This window comes from Physeter macrocephalus, chromosome 16 (assembly GCF_002837175.3).
Source record: "Physeter macrocephalus isolate SW-GA chromosome 16, ASM283717v5, whole genome shotgun sequence".
Taxonomy (NCBI): Eukaryota; Metazoa; Chordata; class Mammalia; order Artiodactyla; family Physeteridae; genus Physeter; species Physeter macrocephalus.
Genome location: NC_041229.1, coordinates 88367522 through 88388396, shown reverse-complemented (window position 1 = coordinate 88388396; position 20875 = coordinate 88367522). Strand labels below are relative to the sequence as shown.

General features: G+C 38.9%; 1 protein-coding gene across 5 annotated transcripts in view; it reads left to right on the top strand.

Annotated features, from left to right (window-relative positions):
• The first annotated feature begins 4607 nt into the window (after window positions 1–4607).
• TRAF6 (TNF receptor associated factor 6) overlaps window positions 4608–20875 on the top strand; it is a 25151-nt gene continuing 8883 nt past the window's right edge. Inside the window, exons 1-7 of one of the 5 annotated variants that reach the window (XM_055078794.1) lie at window positions 4608–4867; window positions 6545–6601; window positions 8940–9096; window positions 10584–10904; window positions 14648–14798; window positions 15718–15876; window positions 17205–17276. In XM_055078794.1, the coding sequence (XP_054934769.1) occupies window positions 10606–10904; window positions 14648–14798; window positions 15718–15876; window positions 17205–17276 (681 nt within the window). In that variant the 5' untranslated portion in view covers window positions 4608–4867; window positions 6545–6601; window positions 8940–9096; window positions 10584–10605. Of the gene's footprint in view, window positions 4868–6544; window positions 6602–8939; window positions 9147–10583; window positions 10905–14647; window positions 14799–15717; window positions 15877–17204; window positions 17277–20875 lie in introns of all 5 variants that reach the window. The other 4 variants (XM_055078792.1, XM_007106869.4, XM_055078793.1 and 1 more) reach the window with 4 other exon arrangements.

Here is a 20875-nt window from a genome sequence, read left to right as displayed (position 1 = left end):
CAGCTTAATAGATACAAATTAGTTAATATCCCATAGTGCATTAACCTCAGGGGGTATGTTTTTTTACTGGACAGAAATCTGTGAGTTAATGTATAACTTCAGTGTCTGGTCTCTAATCAAATAGTAAATCGCAAAGTCAAACGGGAGAATTCTCAGACATAGATAATTAATTATTAGGCAAACATGTTAAACAACGACACTGTTGCCTTCCTCTTACTTTATTTCAGGTTTTGGATGATTTTTCTTCATAGTAATGCTTTTTAAAGTGTTTAGAAGAGACTGTGCCACGAAAAATCATAAGGTATTGTTTACCTTGGTGGAATACTCTGACCCTTAGCTCTGTAAGTTCAAAAGCTGATTTTTTTTCCACCCAGTGTGCCTATACACTAACTCAGCTCACAGGAAGCAAATCTACAAATCAGACAAAAGCAATTTGTTTTCATTAAAAATATAACTCATGAATAGATCAGATTCTTATATTCTATGGCTGGTACATTCTTTCCCCCAAGGAAAGCAGTAAATTGGGTCCACTTACCATCTCAATGTTGCTTGATGATCTCTGGTGAAACTAGCTAGGAAAATCTAGCTGCAATGCAGTGGAAATGTCCCCACCCTCCTCATTTTCCCAAATGAAGGGTGGAAAAAGATCTCCTCCTTTCTCCAAGAGCAGGAAAAATGAGTATGGCCGCAAAAAGTTTAGGTTCTTGCTTGGGATTTGGGAAGAGGGTGGAGAGGAATTGTGAGTACTTTTACTCCTTGCCAGTGGGTAGGCTTTACCAAAGAAAACTCTGCTATGGACAATATTGGGAAATTCCGTAGATTCCAAGGTAGGTTCCAAAACTAAGCTTCTGCCTCCTAGTGGCTCAGAGTCTGCTCTCAACATAGACAGTGAAATGAGCCAAGGGCATAGTCCCAAATCCTGTTTTTAGTGTCTGCAGTCTCCCCAGGAGCCTCCCCATACACACCCACATGTCCACACGCCTCACTCATCTTCCTTTATTGCCCATCTCCTTCATTTCTCATCACCCATGCCCTCCTCTGCTCTGAGAACTTTCCCTTATTTTGGTGGAGTCGGTTGGGAGGAGAGAGGGAGAAACAGTGGAGGAGGCTACCCTGAAACTTATTGTACTCGGAGTATATTCCAAGACCGGAACCCTCTGTTGGGTAACCTTCCTTCCTGTGCGCCTCTGGCTTCACTTAGCTACTGTTAGTGACCATGAAATCATTCAATAAGTAAACTGCTTTTGCAACTCAACAAAAATGACATCAGAACATCTCCAAAACTCCTGCCTTTGAACATGGATAGCTAAGGGGAGATTTTGATCCAGGACACTTCCTCCCCCAAACTGAATGTACATGGGACATGCCAGACTGGATCTCTTTGACCTTTTCTAGGTTCCATCATATCTAATGCCTCCTCTGACTGACTCAGTCTTTCTTGGTCTGAAATTTTATCCAAGGTTCACATATTTACTTTCTTGCTCTTCCTGCTTCTGGTGTGAGAAAGTTTCTGACTCTAAAGTGCTTTTGTAAGATGATATATTCCATTGCATACTCTTAGGTTGGCATGTGTAAATTTTTTTATGATAAGTTTAAATAATTGCGAAAGATGTAATTCTACCATACTGTATATTTTACAAGTCTGTACATATTTTTTGACAAAACTCTGCACATTTAGCTCATTCAAGTCTCATTCCATTTTGGGGGGAAATCTACTACACAACCTAATTAATAATGCCAGTCCTCACTGACAAACCATTTCAACCAATCAGATTCACTATCCATCAGTTTTCAATCAAAATAAATCTAATAATATGCATCATGAAAACCATCTCATTTATGAATTTTAACTCTAAAATAGACATATCAGATATCCACATAGATGGGTGGATAGACAAATGGATGGATGTGAAAGAAAGGAAGGAAGGAAAGAAAGAAGGAAGGAAGGAAGGAAAGGAGAGAGAGAAATGATAGAGCACTGAGACTTGTTTTGAGTTTGTTACATAAATAAAATAAGATGGAATCACTTAGAATATTTCTTACTGAATCTGTCCTTGTTCACGAAGAAATTCTCCCTTGCCAGCTATGAATTCTTTAATTGGTTCCTTTGGAATGCTGGAGACAAGCTAGCCTAGGAAGTCACATTCTGTCATTTTCACAGCATCCTATTGGTTGTACCCTATTCATTGTGTAAGGAGGATCACGTATGGTCATAAATAGCATATTCAAGGCTGACTGCCACACACACATGATGGTTGTTCAATAAATATGGTTTGAACTAAAGAACTGTGTTCTACTTTTATCATTTAGAACTTAGAGAGCCGTCTTATTTCTAAATGGGGGAAAATCTCTCACCCTCCCACCCCTACCTGGGACAGCCTACAAGGTGAATCTTATTTCAGTTTTCAAACAGAGTGTGAAAAACAGCAACCCAGAAATGATACCATGATGATATTTTTGCCCACTCTGAATACTTATATAGGACACTGGAAAATATTTTAAATTAGTGATATTTCAGGAAACCTAGGTACTGTGGTTGCTGTACGTATCAGATAACCCTACTGGTCAGAATATTCAGTTCCTTCCACCTGTATGGAACTTCCTAGTTTACAAAGAGTTTTCACATGTATGATCTCATTTGAACTAATAAAGTCTCTGAGAAGGAGGCAGGCTGGATTTTATTCCAACTTTACAGATGAGGATACTTGACCAGGCCCAATTTTAATAAGAGGCAGAACCACGAGGAAAGCTTTGTTTTCTGATTCCTAGTCCAGTAGGGGTGTGAACGATCGATCGGAAGAGACTTTAAGGAGGAATTTGCATAGGATGGGCTGTGCTGTGCTGCAGAAGACAGCCCTAACATGTCAATGGCTCGAAACAACAGAGATTCGCTTCCTGCTCATATAAGTCCAATGAAGGTGGATTGACGTTCCAAGGCAACTGCCCTCCGTACAGCAATTTAGCAATCCAGCCTCTTACAGCTGCCCCATGGTTGTCACGTGGGGAAGCGGGTCTTTCAATGAAAATCAAATGCTTTGGTCTTAAAATGACACACACCCCTTCCCCTGAACAGCCTGTGGGTCAGAACTAGTCATATGGTGCCATCTGACTGCAAGGGGACAGGGTAGTGTAAGTCTCCTGTGTGCCCAGGGCATGGGTGAGCGCCAACACTCTCTACCAGTATAAACAGGGAAAAATAAATAGGATCTGTAGAAGTAGGAGGAAGCCCCTCAAGGACACGTGTGAAAATGGTGAAATACACGCACAACACCTAATCTTTCTGAAAGCCCAGTGCTGGGTTCTCTCACATACATTTTTATTAGTTGATGCTGACAACAGCCTGGAAGGTAAATATTATCCCCTAGTTTATGGTTTAGGAAACTGAAGTTCGTAGAAGTTACAAAACTTGCCCCAGAGCACATATTAATAGGTGGAGGAAAGTCTACCTCCCTTGTTCTTCTTTTTCTCCATCTCTCAGTTTTATATAATTATCTCTTCACCATCACATAGGGGATTTATTTTTACAGGGCCCTGGGAATCAGTGGGGAGGGATGCACAAGAGCTGGCAATTCTACTGGCAATGTTTTATTTATTGAGGTGGGTGGTGAGCACACAGATGTGTGTATAATTCTTTTTATGTCTTAACTATTTCAAAATACTTTTAAAAAGGGGGGGGCAGAGAGAGTTTGAAAACTTGTGACAGTTTCTTATCTTAAAAACATAAGTATTTTTTGTGAATATCAGCAGCCAGAAAGCAGGAAATACAGTATTGTTAACATTTATTGAGCACATACTATGTCCTAGTTTTAAATAATTTATTAACATGTACTACCTTATGTTACCCTTCCAACAATGCTACCAATGAGGTAGGTACTATCATTATCCTTATTTCAATGAGATGAAAAAATTGAAGTCAGATTAAGTAAATTATTTAAAGTCAAATAATTTATAAAGGGGAAAAACTAGATTGGAACGAAGCACTCTGGTTTCAGGACATGTACATATGAAACCCAACACCCTGTAATACCTCCCCCAAGAGGTGAAGGATGAGTCAGATTTGCAGAGGTAGGCCAAAATCTTTCACACATATTCTTGTTACATTCCTTAGAGGTTTGCATGCAGTTAAACATGGAATTAAAAATAGCTTTCTTGTGACGTTGATAGAAAAAGAGATGATGTGTTTGGCAGCAGTTTCAAAGAAATATTTAAATATATGGGTTTGACTCCCTTGGACTGGTTGAAGGGGAAGGACCAGGTGATAACAGAGGGCTCTACGTATCATGTAAACTTCCTTGGCAAGGAGCGTGGAGTTAGGGAAGGAGTGAAGACTTTCCGAAGGTCAAGTAATCTCGCCGAGCTGGGGTTTTTCTCTTGCTTGGATTGGGAAACTATAAAATCACAGTTTGGGATTACTGCTGTTGCTGCTGTTCACTAGATCAGTTACTCCGGGACAGATCTCACTTCAGGATTGCTGGGTAAGGAATTCCCAGGTGGGATTCGCACCCAAGAGAAGCGGAAGCGCAGCGGGAGAGCTCTAGATTGACAGCTGGACCTGCCCGCGCCTGCGCCGCAGCGCGCGCCAGTGGAGGATCGCCGCCAGGGGGCGCCCACGCCCGGCTGGGACGCTCTGTCTCCTCCCCTGCTCGCTCCCCGCCCCTCGCTCCCCTGGGCGAGTAGAGAAGGCGGAAGTAGGGGCGTCCGCGGTTGGGGCTCGGGCTCCCGGGGGACGCAGTAGCGGCGGCCTTCAGGTCAAGAGACTGGCGTCCTGGCCCCCCTCGGCCTGGAGTGCTGTGCCTTTCTCTCCTGGCACCTTGGCTGAGTGGAGTTCTGCGGCCGGGCCTAGTCGGCGGCCCAGCGGACCGGAGCGGTGAGTCTCCTGACGGCTCCCGGCGGTGGCGGCCTCTCTCCCCACGGGCTGGGATGCCTCCTCCTCTCCTGTTTCTCACTTGGGGACGCCGCCCCTGGCCCCTAGCTTCCCACGGGTTGGGGACGCCGCCTCCTCTCCCCTGGGTTCCCACAGGTTGGGGACGCCGCCCCCTGTCCCCTCACCTCTGCTCCGCCGGCCGGTTGGGACCACCTCCCCGGCTCACTCCATCCCCCAGCTGGAATCTGGCGCCAACTTTCTCGGCCAGACTTCCCCACCCCGCTCATTCCCCTTCCCAGAAAAGGAAATCGCCTCCTGTATTTTCCCGTCGCTCGGATGTTACCGGCTTAAAAAAATCCCTTTTAGGTTCTCAGTGACTCTCTCTATCACTGTCATGGGAGAGCTATTTTTGGGTTCCCTGTTGAACTCGGTAGACGTCCCAGGCAGCAAGTTTTTTTTTTTTTTTTAAAGAAAAGGTTCAGCTGACACGAATGTTTCCTCCCCCGCCCCTGCACGCGGCAGTTCTAGCGATTGTTCCAGACGCTGGGTTGATAAAGCTGTTCCTAGTATTTGGCTTCAGGGGAACTCCAGCTGAGTTAGGACTGTCTAGAACGTGAACTGAAAGCACCTACAAATTTTAGGAGCTTCATTCAACGTATAGTATTTGCGTGTTTTCTCTGGTTTCTCGGGAGTGTAAATCACTAAATGTCTTGATACACAGGTACAGAAACAAGAAAAACTTGACATTCTGAGTGTTGGCCTTGTGAACCTGGCCACTGGTATTTTATCCATTCCCCTGTGATTACTCGGGAAGGGAGAAGGGGCTTTTCTGATGTTGAGGCGGGAGTGGGGTGAGGCTTCTTTGGTGACTCAAGGAAGGAATGTGTCTCAGGCCCTTGTTGCCCATGTGATGATCAGAGTTTCAACCTGCACGCACTATATACATCACAGTATTTAAGAATTGTAAGTTGAAGTCTTTTCTGTGACAAATTTGGATACGTGATGCTGATAAATTTTTGGCCACTTAGATTTTGAAAGAAGTTCAAATCTTTGCCTCCTGGAGGAAGACAAATCATGCCTAGGAAGGGGAATGTCCCCTCAAATTTGTGTTCAAAAATAAGGCATAGCAGTTGACTCTTTTGCAGCACCTTGGCCATTGCAGCCCTTTTGCAGGTCTTTGCAATTTTAAGAATAGATCTTAAGGATTTGGTAAATAATTCTTGTTTCTAAAGCTAGTAGTAAATTAAAGGTAATTTCTCAGTGTTTTGTATTATGTGGTTTTACTTTAAAACTTAAAATTGACCAGTTCAAGACATAATTTACTGATTTCTTTAGCTTGGTACATTTCTCTCATTAGCATCTGTTGATCTTAAAGGAACAAAGTTTTGTGTATCGCCCTACTCCCCCTCCCACAAGATATTTAACAGTATACTCTTTGGAGCATAATATATAACCCCATACTAATAGGTGAATTTAAGCCATGATTTCTTATAAGGCTATTTTTGATATTCATTTTGCAGTCAAAATAAGTTGGCAGTGGTTACATCCCACAATATTTAATTAAGGCAGTGCTTATTGTACTAGATTCACAATTACAAAGAGGGAATTACAGTCATGAAGCTCTTAACGTACTAAGGAACCATTTAACCTTTGTGCTGTCTCTTCTATTAATTCATATAGAAAGCCACATGAATTCTGAATGTTAGAATAGAAAAGAGGCCAAAGAAATCTTTGAAGGTAAGAATATCTGTTTACTCTTATTTATTTTAGCTTATGTAAAGGCAAGCATACCTCTGTAGCATCTCATGAAGTGGATACCTAAGGCACCATATGAGGTTAAAAAAAATACTAATAGAGCATAGTATTTTTTACACGGTTGCCAGATCATCATCTTCTTTTTTTTTTTTTTTTTTAATAAATTTATTTATTTATTTTTGGCTGCGTTGGGTCTTCGTTGCGGGCTTCTCATTGCGGTGGCTTCTCTTGTTGCCAAGCACGGGCTCTAGGTGCGCAAACTTCAGTAGTTGGGGCTCGCAATTTAAATAGTTGTGGCTTGCAGGCTCTAGAGCGCAGGCTTAGTAGTTGTGGCCCATGGGCTTAGTTGCTCCGCAGCATGTGGGATCTTCCCCGAAGAAGATCGCTCGAACCTGTGTCCCCTGCACTGGCAGGTGGATTCTCAACCACTGCGCCACCAGGGAAGCCCCCAGATCATCTTCTATAGCTGACTCTAAGCACTTTTTGGGTTTTTTTCTTGGTGTTAATTAAAATAGTTACTCACTGTAGTTAAGAAAGTGATTTTCAATTAGGGCATCACAGACCCTAAAAGTAAAGGGAAAAAATGTTTTAACTTGCCAGAAAGAAAGAGTAAACCTAAAAATACTGAATGGCACTCAGAATACTGCTTTAGCTTAATTTTCCTTTTGCAGTATAGTTACATGGGACTACATACTGTAGACAGAGTGACTACCTAAAAAAATTTATTTGAAAGATGTAAAGCTTCTGTATTACTTCTTAAAGCATGAAAAATAATGGCATCTATATTTTTAAGAGTGCTCACTTGCATGTCTTGACACTGCATTCCTGCAGTGGAATTCCTTTTAAGGAATTGTGACTTATTGGACAGATTTTCTTAGTAACACATTTGCTATAAAAGGTCTCTAAATCTAAAGACCTTCAAGTCTTTTGGACTGGATAGCAAGAGGGCAGTGTATCGACTATCCAATAAACTGAATTTTAACTGGACATTTGGGCAGAAAAGGTAGACTTAGCTAAGGACTTTTGCTTTTGTCTCCTGGCTAGCATTTTGATATATGCTGTACAACCAAACAAATATTAATTTCTCAAAAGTGATTTTACTTTAAATAAAATGGTTAAAGTTTCAAAAGGTAACTATACCTGGAATTAGCAAAGGTATATAAAATGTGTTCTGTCATACTTACTCTGCTTTTGGGAGTGGGAATTATAAAGCCTTTGATATTGGATATCAAAACATATATTGGATAACCAGCATATGTCAGAAACTATAAAAAGTTATAGGGGCTTCCCTGGTGGTGCAGTGGTTGAGGGTCTGCCTGCCGATGCAGGGGATGCGGGTTCGTGCCCCGGTCCGGGAGGATCCCACGTGCCGCGGAGCGGCTGGGCCCGTGAGCCATGGCCGCTGAGCCTGCGCGTCCGGAGCCTGTTTTCCGCAACGGGAGAGGCCACAACAGTGAGAGGCCCAGTGTGAGAGGCCCGCGTACCGCAAAAAAAAAAAAAAAAAAAAGTTATATACTTTTTGACCTAATAATTCTACTTCTAAGAAATTTAACTAAGGTAGTAATTGAACACAAAAATGTATATGGGAAGAAAAATAGCAAAGGATATAAACCCTAGTATAGCATTACAGTGTTATCTATCAACAGATTTGGAGGGTATAACAGGGGCCTTATACCCCATCCTGGAGCACAGGCGTAATAACTAGTTCTGCTCTTTGCCATTATCTTGCCATCCCTTCCTTCTTATCAACTTGTACTGAGTCTTCCACGGGATTCTGCGTTAGTTATAACAAGGCTTTGCAAACTGTTTTTAGCTTTTCAAAAATATTATCGAAACTAAAAAAGTAAAACAAAATGCCAGTTTTTACTGATTTTTTGGAATTCTGTCAACCCAACCTGATAACACTGGACAGCTCATGTTTAACAGAAGCTGTGGTCAGCATCTTAGTCTAGTGTAATAAAAATAAATGGAAAGAAAATTTAAATTCAGCTTTATAGACAAAGTTATCAAAACATAGACAAGCATCGGATAGTACAAATTGCACAGGCTCTGGGGTGAAGTAGTCTTGGGTTCTGATTCTAACTCTTTCTTATTAGTTGGGTAATCCTTGGCAAGTTACTTAGCCTTTTAAAGCTTCAGAGTTTCCACTTTGATAACGGGGGGGGGTAATAAAATTGTTAAATAAAATAACTCTTTAGAGCTACACATAATAACAACTCATTTTTACTTCCAGGCACAGTTCTAAGTGCTTTGCACATATTAACACATTTAATCCTCTCGGTAATTCTGAGATGGATTCTTTTGTTACCCCCATTTACAGACGAGGAAACTGAAGCACAGAAAGGTTATATAGTTTGCCCAGGTCATACACCAAATGATGGAGACAAGAGTTAAACCCAGATCATCCGATTCCAGCATCTAAGCTCTTCACCACTTCATGATATTGCCTCTCCAGCCAGAACAGTGCTTCATCCTTTGTAGGTGATCATCAAATGCTACTCAAAATCTTTTTGAGAAGAAGAAAAAGGTATCTATAGTGGTAAAAAATAGAGGATTACTGTCTTAACCCACTATTTGACATGGTGGCAGGCAGGATTTTTATATAAAAATGAGACAGGCGGGGGATACATTGTCTACCATGTTGGCTGGAGGCTTACATTCTATTTTCTAGAACCCTGGTTGACGCTTGAACAACATAGGTTTGAACTGCATGAGTCCACTTATACGTGGATTTTTTCCAATAAATACTACAGCACTACATTATCAGAGGTTGGCTGAATCAGTGGATATAGAACCACAGACACAGAGGGCAAACTGTAACGTTATATGTGGATTTTTGACTGTGTGGTTGTTGGCACCCCTAACCCCTGTGTTCAAGGGTCAACTGTATATCTGGCACATAGTGGGAATTTTCCTTACGTCTAATTACCTACAAGAGAGACCTGGTTAATTAGGCTGTGAATTGCTTTTAGACCTTAGCTTCTCACTTGTGAACTCTGGTGATGGTTTAGAATTTGAAAGCATCCCACCTACCATGAAAGCAATAGTTTTCCATAGGCAAACAAAACCTCACTTGTTTTTCCAGTCATTAGTAATGAAACATAGTCACTTGACATGACTGAAGGCACGAGGACAGATACACTTTTTCAATTCCATTCTTTCTGCGTAATAGAAATTGCCACACTGAACATTTGGAGGTACAGTTGACCCCTTGAACAGCACAGGTTTGAACTACACAGGTCCATTGAAACGCAGATTTTTTTCAGTAAAGGATCTGTGGTTATTGACTCCAAGGATGTGGAACTTTGGGAACAGAGGGCCAACTCGGATTTTCTATTGCGTGGGGGTCGGCATCCCTAACACCTGCCTTGTTCAGGGCTCAGCTGTAGTCAGTAGAGTTTTAGATATAGAAGAAGAAACTGAGATGCAAATGGTTAGTTGCCCAGAATCACATATCTAGTCGTTTTTCCTGATCATCTGCTCCCTGGTGCATTGCTCATCCTCCCACTGCCTGCTGGGTGTGCTGTTCTCTTCAGTTCTGGATACTTGAGGGAAGTTCAGCAGCATAATTAAGTTCTTCAGCAGCTGCCTAATGAACACCTGTTAGGTGAAAGAGCTCGTGCTTAGTACTGAGGAAATGAAAATTCTTGAAACTCCAGTCATAGAAAACAGACATTTAAACAGATAATTATGCTTATGATTACAGTTGAGGTATGTTTCTTCTTTTAACCTTATATTCCATCCTTCTACTAGATCATGAACTCCTTAACTTGTAAAATAGTAGTCATGAAGCAAAGCTGAAAAAACTTTGAAAGTTTTCTGTAAATAATATTAACAGAGCTAATGTTTATCAACTAAAAGGTGGCTTGCATAGATAGCTATGATATGTGTGTGTGTGTGTGTGTGTGTGTGTATGTGTGTATGTGTGTATGTGAAGGCATTTTTTGTCTTGCTATTTCTTCAGAGCAGTCGATAATCACGTTACTATGAGTCTGCTACACTGTGAAAACAGCTGTGGATCCAGCCAGTCTGAGAGTGACTGCTGTGCTGCCATGGCCGCCAGCTCCTGTGGTGCTGCAGCAAAAGATGACAGTGTGAGTGGAACTGCCAGCACAGTGAATCTTTCCAGCTCTTTTATGGAAGAGATCCAGGGATATGACGTGGAATTTGACCCACCCCTGGAAAGCAAGTATGAATGCCCCATCTGCTTGATGGCATTACGGGAAGCAGTGCAAACACCATGCGGCCACAGGTTCTGCAAAGCCTGCATCATCAAATCAATAAGGTACGTGAGCATAAGAATGAACCTATAACAACCAAATAGAACATTATTACATAGAACACAGGGCATGCCAAGAATAGTCTTATACATAAAAAGCTACTTCAGGGAAAAGAACACTGGACAGAAAACTGTGAAATTTACATTCTTATTCCAGTTCCTGCTGTAGTATGAAAGGTAATTACTATGTCCTCCCCTCCTTTGACCCTCAGATAAATAAACAATAAGTAGCTACTTCTACTTAAAGCAGTTGTATTGTAGACTAGGGTGTGTCTCTAAGCTTTAAGAAAATAATTTAAAATAATGTACCTTAAATGATGATCCATACGATAATCTCAGCCATACAAATAATGCTGACTTTATGAGTAATCATTATTCTCATTTTAGCCACATTAAATTTTGTCTGCTACCTGCTGCCTATGGACAACTGTAAAATAACCAGTATTTTTAAAGAAAGTATTGATTGATGGCTCTGCCTTCATAATATATCCAAAATTCATTCCCTGCCTCACCCTGTTCTGAATCACCATCAGCTCTCTCACAGGCCTCCCTACTTCCACCCTTGCCTTCTTCCAGGCTGTTCTCAATATAGCAGCCAGAATGAACCTGGTAAAATAAGATGATGTCATCTCTGCTCAGAGCATTGCAGCAGGTCATCTGGGAGTAAAAGCCAAAGCCCTTGTAAGGCCTTATATGATAGGTCCATAAATTTTCTGATCATCTCTTTATTAGGCTCCCCTCCCCTCTACCAATTCACTCTTTGCTGTTCCTTGAACTTGTCAAGCATGCTCTTGGGGAGTTGGCTTCAGCTGTTCTCTCTGCATCTTACTTCAGCTAACTGCTTAGTCAGTGCCCTTGACTCCCTCCGGTGTGGCTCAGATCTCACCTTCTCGTAGGTACCTTGGCTACCCTGTTTATACCGCAGCGTGCCTTCCCCCACCTCTCCCCACACTCTCTATCTCCCTTACCTACCTTTCTTTTTTTCTTTAACACTTTTCGTTTTTAAAAATACAGATAATTTGTGTGTTTATTGTCTGCTTGCTCACCTGGAGTATAAGCTCCTTGAGAGCAGGGGTTGAGATCTATTTTAGTTCTTGATATTTCCTAAGTGCTGGGAATAGCACCTGATGCATAGTAGGTGCTCAGTAAATCATGATTTCATCAACTGAACGAAAGTATATGGGGTTTCCACAAATGATTAAAATTCATCTCCTAAGAAATAGATACATTTTATTATAATTCAAAAGTTAGATGGGAATATTTTTAGGTGACTAAGGAGTTCTATACAGGACAAAAAAATGGAAGAAGTGGGGGAATTTTAGGTTCTTCAACTAATAAGCATCTAGTCATATTGGTGAAATCATTTTTAAGTAGGTTGGCTGGCTATTCACTCATCTTGTAAGTTTTTTTCTTTTGACTTTTAAATTAACTTTTTTTTTTTTTTTTCTTGTGGCATCTTTGTCTGGTTTGGTATCAGGGTAATGCTGGCCTCATAAAGTGTGTTTAGAAGTGTTCCTTCCTCTTCTGTTTTTTAGAAGAGTTTGAGAAGGATTGGTATTAATTCTTCTTTAAATGTTTGATAGAATTCACCGGTGAAGCCATCTGGTTCTGGACTTTTGTTTGTTGGGAGGTTTTTGATTACTGATTCACTCTCCTTACTAGTAATGTAGTCTGTTCAGATTTTCTGTTTCTTTATGGTTCAGTCTTGGTAGGTTGTATGTTTCTGGGAATTTATCCATTTCTTTTAGGTTGTCAAATCTGTTGCCATATAATTGTTCATAGTAGTCTCTTTTGATCCTTTGTATCTGTGGTATCAGTTGTGATGTCTCCTCTTTCATTTCTGATTTTATTTGAGTCCTCTCTTTTTTTTTTCCTGTTAGTCTAGCTAAACTTTTCTATAAAATTTGAATTTGTGGTAACTACATCCATACTTGGGAATTGGCTTAATTTAAGTTACAAGGGAGCATGTGTCTTGTTTCAATTTGGGGGAAAAATATGTTACCCAGTGGTGAATTGGCAGTATCTCTTTAGGGTTGGTTTTCTCATCTTCCACACTATTGGCACTTTGAGCCAGATACTTCTTTGTCGTGGAAGAATGTCCTGGTGTTGTAGGATGCTTAACAGCATTCCTGGCCTCTGCTCACTGGATGGTGAAATAGCCCCACTTCCCCAGTTGTGAGACCCAGAGTGTCTCCAGACGTTGCCAGATGTCCCCTGGGGTCAAAATTGCCCTAGTTGAGACCACTGGTTTAAGGTTTACATGAGAGCAGTGTTAAAGGCTCACCTTTTTTTTTCTGTTTATAATGATTTTCAAATTTATATTGTATTTAGGTAGAAATAGGACCATATTATGGATCGTTGATTTTCCTGTAGGTGGAGGTGTACAGAAAAACCCAAGTGTCACCCATGCCCAGGAAGGTAGCTAATCTTTAGCAGTTTTTTGATAGCAATATATTCATGAAAGTAGTGGAACAGTGGTCTGAAAAGGAAGTAAAACCTACAAAAGGAAGTGTGAGGCTTTTTTTTTTTTTCCTATCTCCCTCTAAGCTAGAAATGACCACTTACTTCAACTTTAATGTTCTTAAAGGAATGGCTTGGAAATTTCTCATCGGTTATAGTCATTCAGAGAATCAAAAGGCAGCATCTCAATCCAATTCCATTTTCCTTTGCAGTGATTGCTAATGTGGTGGATAATGGTTTCCAGTTTACTTTGAAAGGTTCTTATTTTCTCTTACATATCACTTACGTTTGGGGAATATATTTCAATAAACTTGTTTACATCCCTGGTTCTCAAAAAATATTCGACAGTAGAATAATAACATCATGCAGTGTGAGAGAGGCCCTATAAGGATTGACTATGTCGGTCACCTTTTGTAGTTCTAAGGCATTTGACAGCAGACTCCCATTTTCAGCACCTTGACATGCACAAGAACCACCACTGTTGCTTTACACGTAGGAGGTGTGCACCAAATGTTTGAGTGATTGACGCTCTGTAGCCTGTCTGACCTGCCGCATTTCGTGAGTGAAGATTGAAACATCCCAAAAAGTTAAAGGGGAATGACAGACACCCAAGCTTCCTGGGGATAGTTTTTCCCATCGTAAGATGGAATAAACCATTGGGAAGCAGGACATAGAGGTCCTTTAACTCCTGATTGCATTGTATGTACCCTAGACATAAAAATAAAGGAAACCTTTGTTGCCCATGAGCCAGTGTTGATGACTGTTCACAGTAAACCTTAAAGTGTGGCCTCGTGGGGCTACTTACTGCTAATTGGTTAATTTTTACTTATGACTAATAACTATAGACATGTTATTAGTATATTCTGAGCAGCATATAATTAGTTACATCTCCCTAGTATGTTGAATAGCTGCTGATAGTCTAGGCCTGCTAGACTGCCACAATTCCCATCCTTAACTTTCACTTCATTTGTGTTGTTCAAAATATGATTTTATTCAATTAATTTCTCATTTTTTGGTTGGAATCTATCCCACAATCTAAAATCCCATACTAGTTTTTGATAGGTAATCCATATGGTGCTAGTTGCATCCATTTCGTAAAAGAATGGTTCATAAACTGTCTGTAAAAGGACAGTTTATTTTAGTGATATTATACAATATAATGTGTTAATTTATTTTCTGTAGGAAATAAGTGGAGAATTTGTATGTGGTGAATTAAAGTTGTGTGTATTTTCTAATGTGAATGTTTATTTAAATCTACCAAATATATGTATTTTATTTGTTTCTTTTAGGGATGCAGGTCACAAGTGTCCAGTGGACAATGAAATACTGCTGGAAAATCAACTATTTCCTGACAATTTTGCAAAACGAGAGATTCTTTCTCTGATGGTGAAGTGTCCAAATGAAGGTTGTCTGCACAAGATGGAACTGAGGCATCTTGAGGTATTAAAAAGTTATTTTCTAGCTGTTAGCATATAGGCAGGGAAGTTCCTAGAGAATAGGAACTTTGCTGTGTCCATCTGGATATTGCCAGTGCCTAGCATATAGTGATTGGTTAGCAGATTCTTGCTGAATTAATACCAACCTTTCCCTTTCATTATTGAATATAAATATAAGTAGAAACCAGAAATTTCTTTTTCCATCTACTCTGGCTTTGCCCCAGTGATGATAAAAAATAAATCAGTATTTTATAAGTTTTTTGGGTGAGCATTATCTGCAGTAAAACTGAAGAGCATTTTAAATACAAGTGTCACATTTTAATTCCATAGCTTCATTTCTCTCATTTTGAAATAAGCAGCAAGTCCCATGTAGCCATCATCTTAGCGCCATCGTCTTAGCACCCTCATACTTTTTTCTTTGGTTTTCTAAATTATTCATTTTATTTTGAACTGTAATATAGTTCTCCTATAGCTTGAGATTAACTGAAGCCACGAGATAAAAGAATTTGCTTTTAAATTAATCCTTAGTGTGGTGGTTTTACAAGAAGTTAAATATTGCTTATGTTCCATTTGAAATTAAGCGTTTAAAATATATTTGTAACTTGCCCCCTTTACTTAGCTCCTTTTGGAGGAGCAGGCTTTTCGACACTACTAAATTGATATTGAGAAAAATCTGACTTCTTTCCAACTCTCTTCCCTAATTGAATACATGAACCTGAAAAGTCACATCCTTTGTATAAACTTTCAATTCACAACCATTCTTTGAAAAAAACCCATTAAGGCCTTCATATTGTGGTTCTGTGGTGTGTACTAGACAAAGTAGGTTCAGTGGACAATTCTATAGAAGAGAACAGTATATTCTTAGAAGAGATTAGATTTCTTAAGGATTGGCAAATACTAATTGATAATTTTTTTCATCATAGGATCATCAAGCACATTGTGAGTTTGCTCTTATGAATTGTCCCCAATGCCAACGTCCCTTCCAAAAATGCCAACTTAATATTCACATTGTCAAGGAGTGTCCAAGGAGACAGGTTTCTTGTGTAAACTGTGCTGTATCGATGGCATTTGAAGATAAAGAGGCATGTACTAACTTGGATTTGTTAATTCCACTATTTTTTTTTTAAGTGTACAGTGGAGGGGGTTAGCAGTAGATGAAGATGTTAATCCAGTTCTGAGTCTGTATTATAAGTTGTGAGAAGACTGATTTTTAAGAAAGTAAGTTCAGTAAACCATTCTAGTAAATGAGTGTAGAGTTTATATTTTCATCTCTTTCTGAGAAAGCATTGTTTCTACTGCTTACCACAGTAGTAGATCTACAAGTAACAAAAGTTTTTAGGAAAGGTATATGCTGATCTGTTTCCCTGTGTGATATTTTAATGACCAGTCTTGGATTAGAGACAAATAAATAAAATAATTACTGTATAAGACTTATATTTTTCTCTTAAAAAAAGAGAATGAGTTTTAAAAACTTTTAGGAGATTAAATTAAATCCTACAAAGTGTGTTCCTTTGGTGATAATTCATCCAACACGCATATGATGAATTCACTTTTCTGTACTTATGTTATACTTCAATTAAAACATTTATTTTTAAAAAGAAACTTCATGGCATTTGACTGCATCATGATCACAGAATATTTTTGCCGTATATAAACTGGGATGTAGAGAGATTATGTAATTTTATATTAATATTATCAATGGCAAAGCTAGCACTGAGATCCTAGATCCTGGATCCGTATCCTGTGTCCTTTGTACTAAAATAGTGTACATACAACTTATGTTCTTTTGTAACTATTAAGATACTTCCTTAAACTGTATTTCTTACAAATTTATCTTGTTAATTTTCCCTACTTTCTTATGAGATCAAGCATATTATGCTCATTAAGTTGATGAATTTTTCAAAAAATGTCAGCTAACTTGCTAAAAAAGTCTGAGGCATAATTAGAGCAAATTGGTGTCTTCTTAAACTTCAGTAAATTAAATGGACCTAACCAGAAGGGTTAATTATTTCTTAAATTTTTTGTATTCTAGAAAACAAGGCTCACCTTTCTGGGGCCTTTGAGAACGTGGGCCTCCTGCCCTAATCATGCTTCTGTTCTTTACCCTCCTGATAAGAGTTTTAATTGAATCATGCTGCTGCTGGAAGTTTTTGGAAAGGTGTCTTTGGAGAATTATAATGTTGTTAAATGATGCCCAAACAGTCACAGATGCATCTTTTGTATACTATCACATTCTTTTAAAGAGCTGGAGGGTGAGATGAATCTCATTACTACCCTGGCAAAGGGAGAGAAAATAACCTTTATAGATTATTCTCACATTTTTGTTTTACACACATCAAAAAAAAATAGGTTGGTTTTACCTTTTCAGGTTTCCTCACTTTTTTTCTTATATTTCTTTAATAAAATTTAGATTCATGACCAGAACTGTCCTTTGGCAAATGTCATCTGTGAATACTGCAACACCATGCTCATCAGAGAACAGGTATAATAATTCCCTTTCATAAATCAGTATTTCCATAAATAGGTTAAAGAAGTGAATTAGGTTTTTAATTGAAAATTTAAATCAATAAGGCAAAATGAACACAGGTTGAAGAAGAATTAAAACTCTGTGAATTTTAAATGCAAATCAGAATCACAATGAGGTATCACCTCACACACTATCATCAGAAAGTCTACAAATAAAATTCTGGAGAGGGTGTGGGGAAAAGAGAACCCTCTCCTTCACTGTTGGTGGGAATGTAAATTGGTGCAGCCACTATGGAAAACAGTATGGAGTTTCCTTAAAAAACTAATAATAGAACTACCATATGATCCAGCAATCTCACTCATGGGCATATATTCCCCAAAAGATGAAAACTCTTAATTTGAAAAGGTACACGGGGAATTCCCTGGTAGTCTGGTGGTTAGGACTCTGCGCTTTCACTGCCGAGGGCCCAGGTTCCTTTCCTGGTCCGGGAACTAAGATCCTGCAAGCTGCATGGCACGGCCAAAAAAAAAAAAAGAAAAGGTACATGCACCCCAGTGTTTATAGCAGCATTATTTATAATAGCCAAGACTTGGAAACAACTGATTGGTTTAAGAAGATGTGATATATATAGATAATAGAATATTACTCAGCTGTAAAAAAGAATGAAATACTTCCATTTGCAGCAACATGGATGGACCTAGAGAATATTATACTAAGTGAAGTAAGTCAAAGACAATTGCTTTATGTTACCACTTATATGTGGAATTTAAAAAATACAAATGAATCTTATATACAAAACAAATAGATTCACAGACATAGAAAACAAACTTAGGGTTACTAAAGGGGAAAGGGAAGTGGGGAGGGATAAATTAGTATAAATTAACAGATACCAACTACTATACATAAAATAGATAAGCAACAAGGATATACATAGCACAGTAGGGAACTATATTCAATACCTTGTAACAACCTATAATGGAAAGTAATCTGAAAAATATAAATATATACATAGCTGAATCACTTTGCTATATACTTGAAACTAACACAATATTGTAAATCTATATTTTAATTTTAAGAAAACTGAATTTTTTCAAATAAATTAATATAATGAATAATTTCAGAAAGAACAAAATACTCAGCCCTGAGTACTTAAAATTCCTAAGCCATTAACATAATACCTGTGTTTATGTATGTTCATAGAAGTTCCAAAGCCAAGTAATTTTTAGATAAAAATAATTTAAAATGCTCACTTAAACACCAAAAATTTTATAAGAAATATCAATACATCTTTAGACTGTGAAATAAGGATCTTAGGTATCCAGAAACCAGTTGAAAGAGTAAGAACAATGAAATAGAAGGGAACAAGTCTATTCTATAGCAGGACGTTATTTGTAGCCATGTCCCTGAGGCATGTTGGGAGATTTTGAGATTTCCAGGATCTGTAACCCCTCTGTTCAGTTGACTGTAGACCACTGATGGGGCATCATCAGAAGTAGTAGTTATATTAGAAAACTATTCATTTTTTTTATTAATAGAGAAAGGAAAATTCCATCTGATTGCTATCTTCTGACATTTGGAGGGTTTACCCACAAAATATGAATATTAGTCACTAAATATTTATAACCTCATGAAATCTGCAAACCCAGAGATCATAATTGATTACCTTACTAAGTAGGAACAAGCAAAACCTGTCCCTCAACTAAACTTTTCCATTCATTTGTTAACAGAGTCTTTAGTTTTTTTTCCAACAGGGCCTTAATTTGAAGGTGTAAGTAACTTTTTGCTTGTGAAGTCTCACCTCCCGGGTTTTTCTTTTTGCTCAGTTTTAATACTTAAAGGAAACCACACAGCACATCTAAAATCCAGCAAAAGTAAAACTTAATGTAGGAAAAAACCCTAGGTTTAGAGTCAGAAAACCTAGATTTTAACACTGACTGTGCCACTAACTTGCCCACTGATCTCTGACAAGAAAGTGGACATTCTAGATCAGGGATCAGCAAACCAGCCCACCAGCCAAATCTGGCTGCTGCCTGCTTTTTAAAATAAGTTTTATTGGGACATAGCCATGCCCATGTGTTGTATGTGGCTGGTTTTGTGCCACAGTGGTAGAGCTGAGTACTTGGGACAGAGTCCATAGGGCTTACAAGGCTGAAAATATTTACTATATGACCCTTCACAAAAAATTTTTTTGACCACTATTCTAGATTATGCGAAATGAAGGATTGGATTAAATGGTCTCTGATGTTGTTTCTGCTTGAAATATGTATGATTACAGCTAAACTAAATTTCTAAAGGAAATTTAGTACCACTTTCAAAGAACATGATTCTACATAATGGATCTTGCCTTAAAGAATGTTTTTTAGAGTCCCCAAATCAAAGCCTGAGACTTTCTTTAAAACTTTTATTAAAGTGCTTAAAATATCTTCTAACATACGAGTCTCCCCATTGTAGTCAAAGCATGCGCAGGTTAACAAAAAGTAAGAAGATTTATGAAAGGTGGTCATGAGGGAAAGACAGGGTGCAGTCAGTGGCTCTAACATATACAGTTTACTGAATGGGGATTCAGTGGCCTGGACCACAGTGAAGAGTCTTAGTTGGGTCATGGTTCACATCAGAAGGTACTTTTTCTTTAAAATGCCGCTAGAGGGTGCCAGTTCCCCGGCAATAGGAATAAATTCATTTTCTTGAAATGAATTTTGAGTGATTTGGGGGCATGGTATGAGACGTTGATATTTCCTTTCTTTGTGACTTTTGGAAGTAAATATCATTTTTTTAAGTTGATAAAATACATTTTATGTTGATGCAAAGCCAGTCTAAATCAGCTAAGTCTAAATGATAAAATAAGCTTAACAGAGCTGCAAAACAACTTTTATATATATGCATTAGCCAATCTAAATTAATCCAGCCAGGTATTGCTTTGAAGAGGCCCTTAGATACCTGGAGTTAATTTGAAGATGAAGAAAAAATTGCTTAAGAACGTCATATTGCAGTTCCTGTTCAAGACAGCTTTGTATTGGATTGGCCAAAAAATTTGTTCGGGTTTTCTATAAAATGTTCGGGAAAACCCGAACGAACTTTTTGGCCAACCCAATATGATGCCTGTGAATTCACCTCCTCCCAACAGTCTACAGCTACACATGGAACAACTTCCTCTTATAAAAACCTAAACGCTGGCTGAGTAATAACTACACGTTAGGCAGATGAGAAGAAAATCACATCAAAGTGGGTAGGAAAGGCTAGGAAACAATCTCACCATATACCCACAAGCAGGAGGGAACTCAAACCCTGGAGCTTCTCCCTGAGGACTGAAGGGTCCAAACCCACTCCTCAAGCATTTCAACTTTTAAGACATACACTGGAGAGGTAAGCTCACCAAATATCTAACTCTGAAAACCAACAGGGCTCATGTTCCTAGACCCACCAGACTCTAGTGATCTTGGAAGCTGCTCTATTTTTTTTTTTCTTTTTAACATCTTTATTGGAGTATAACTGTTTTACAATGGTGTGTTAGTTTCTGCTTTACAACAAAGTGAATCAGATATACATATACATATGTTCCCATACCTCTTCCCTCTTGCGTCTCCCTCCCTCCCACCCTCCCTATCCCACCCCTC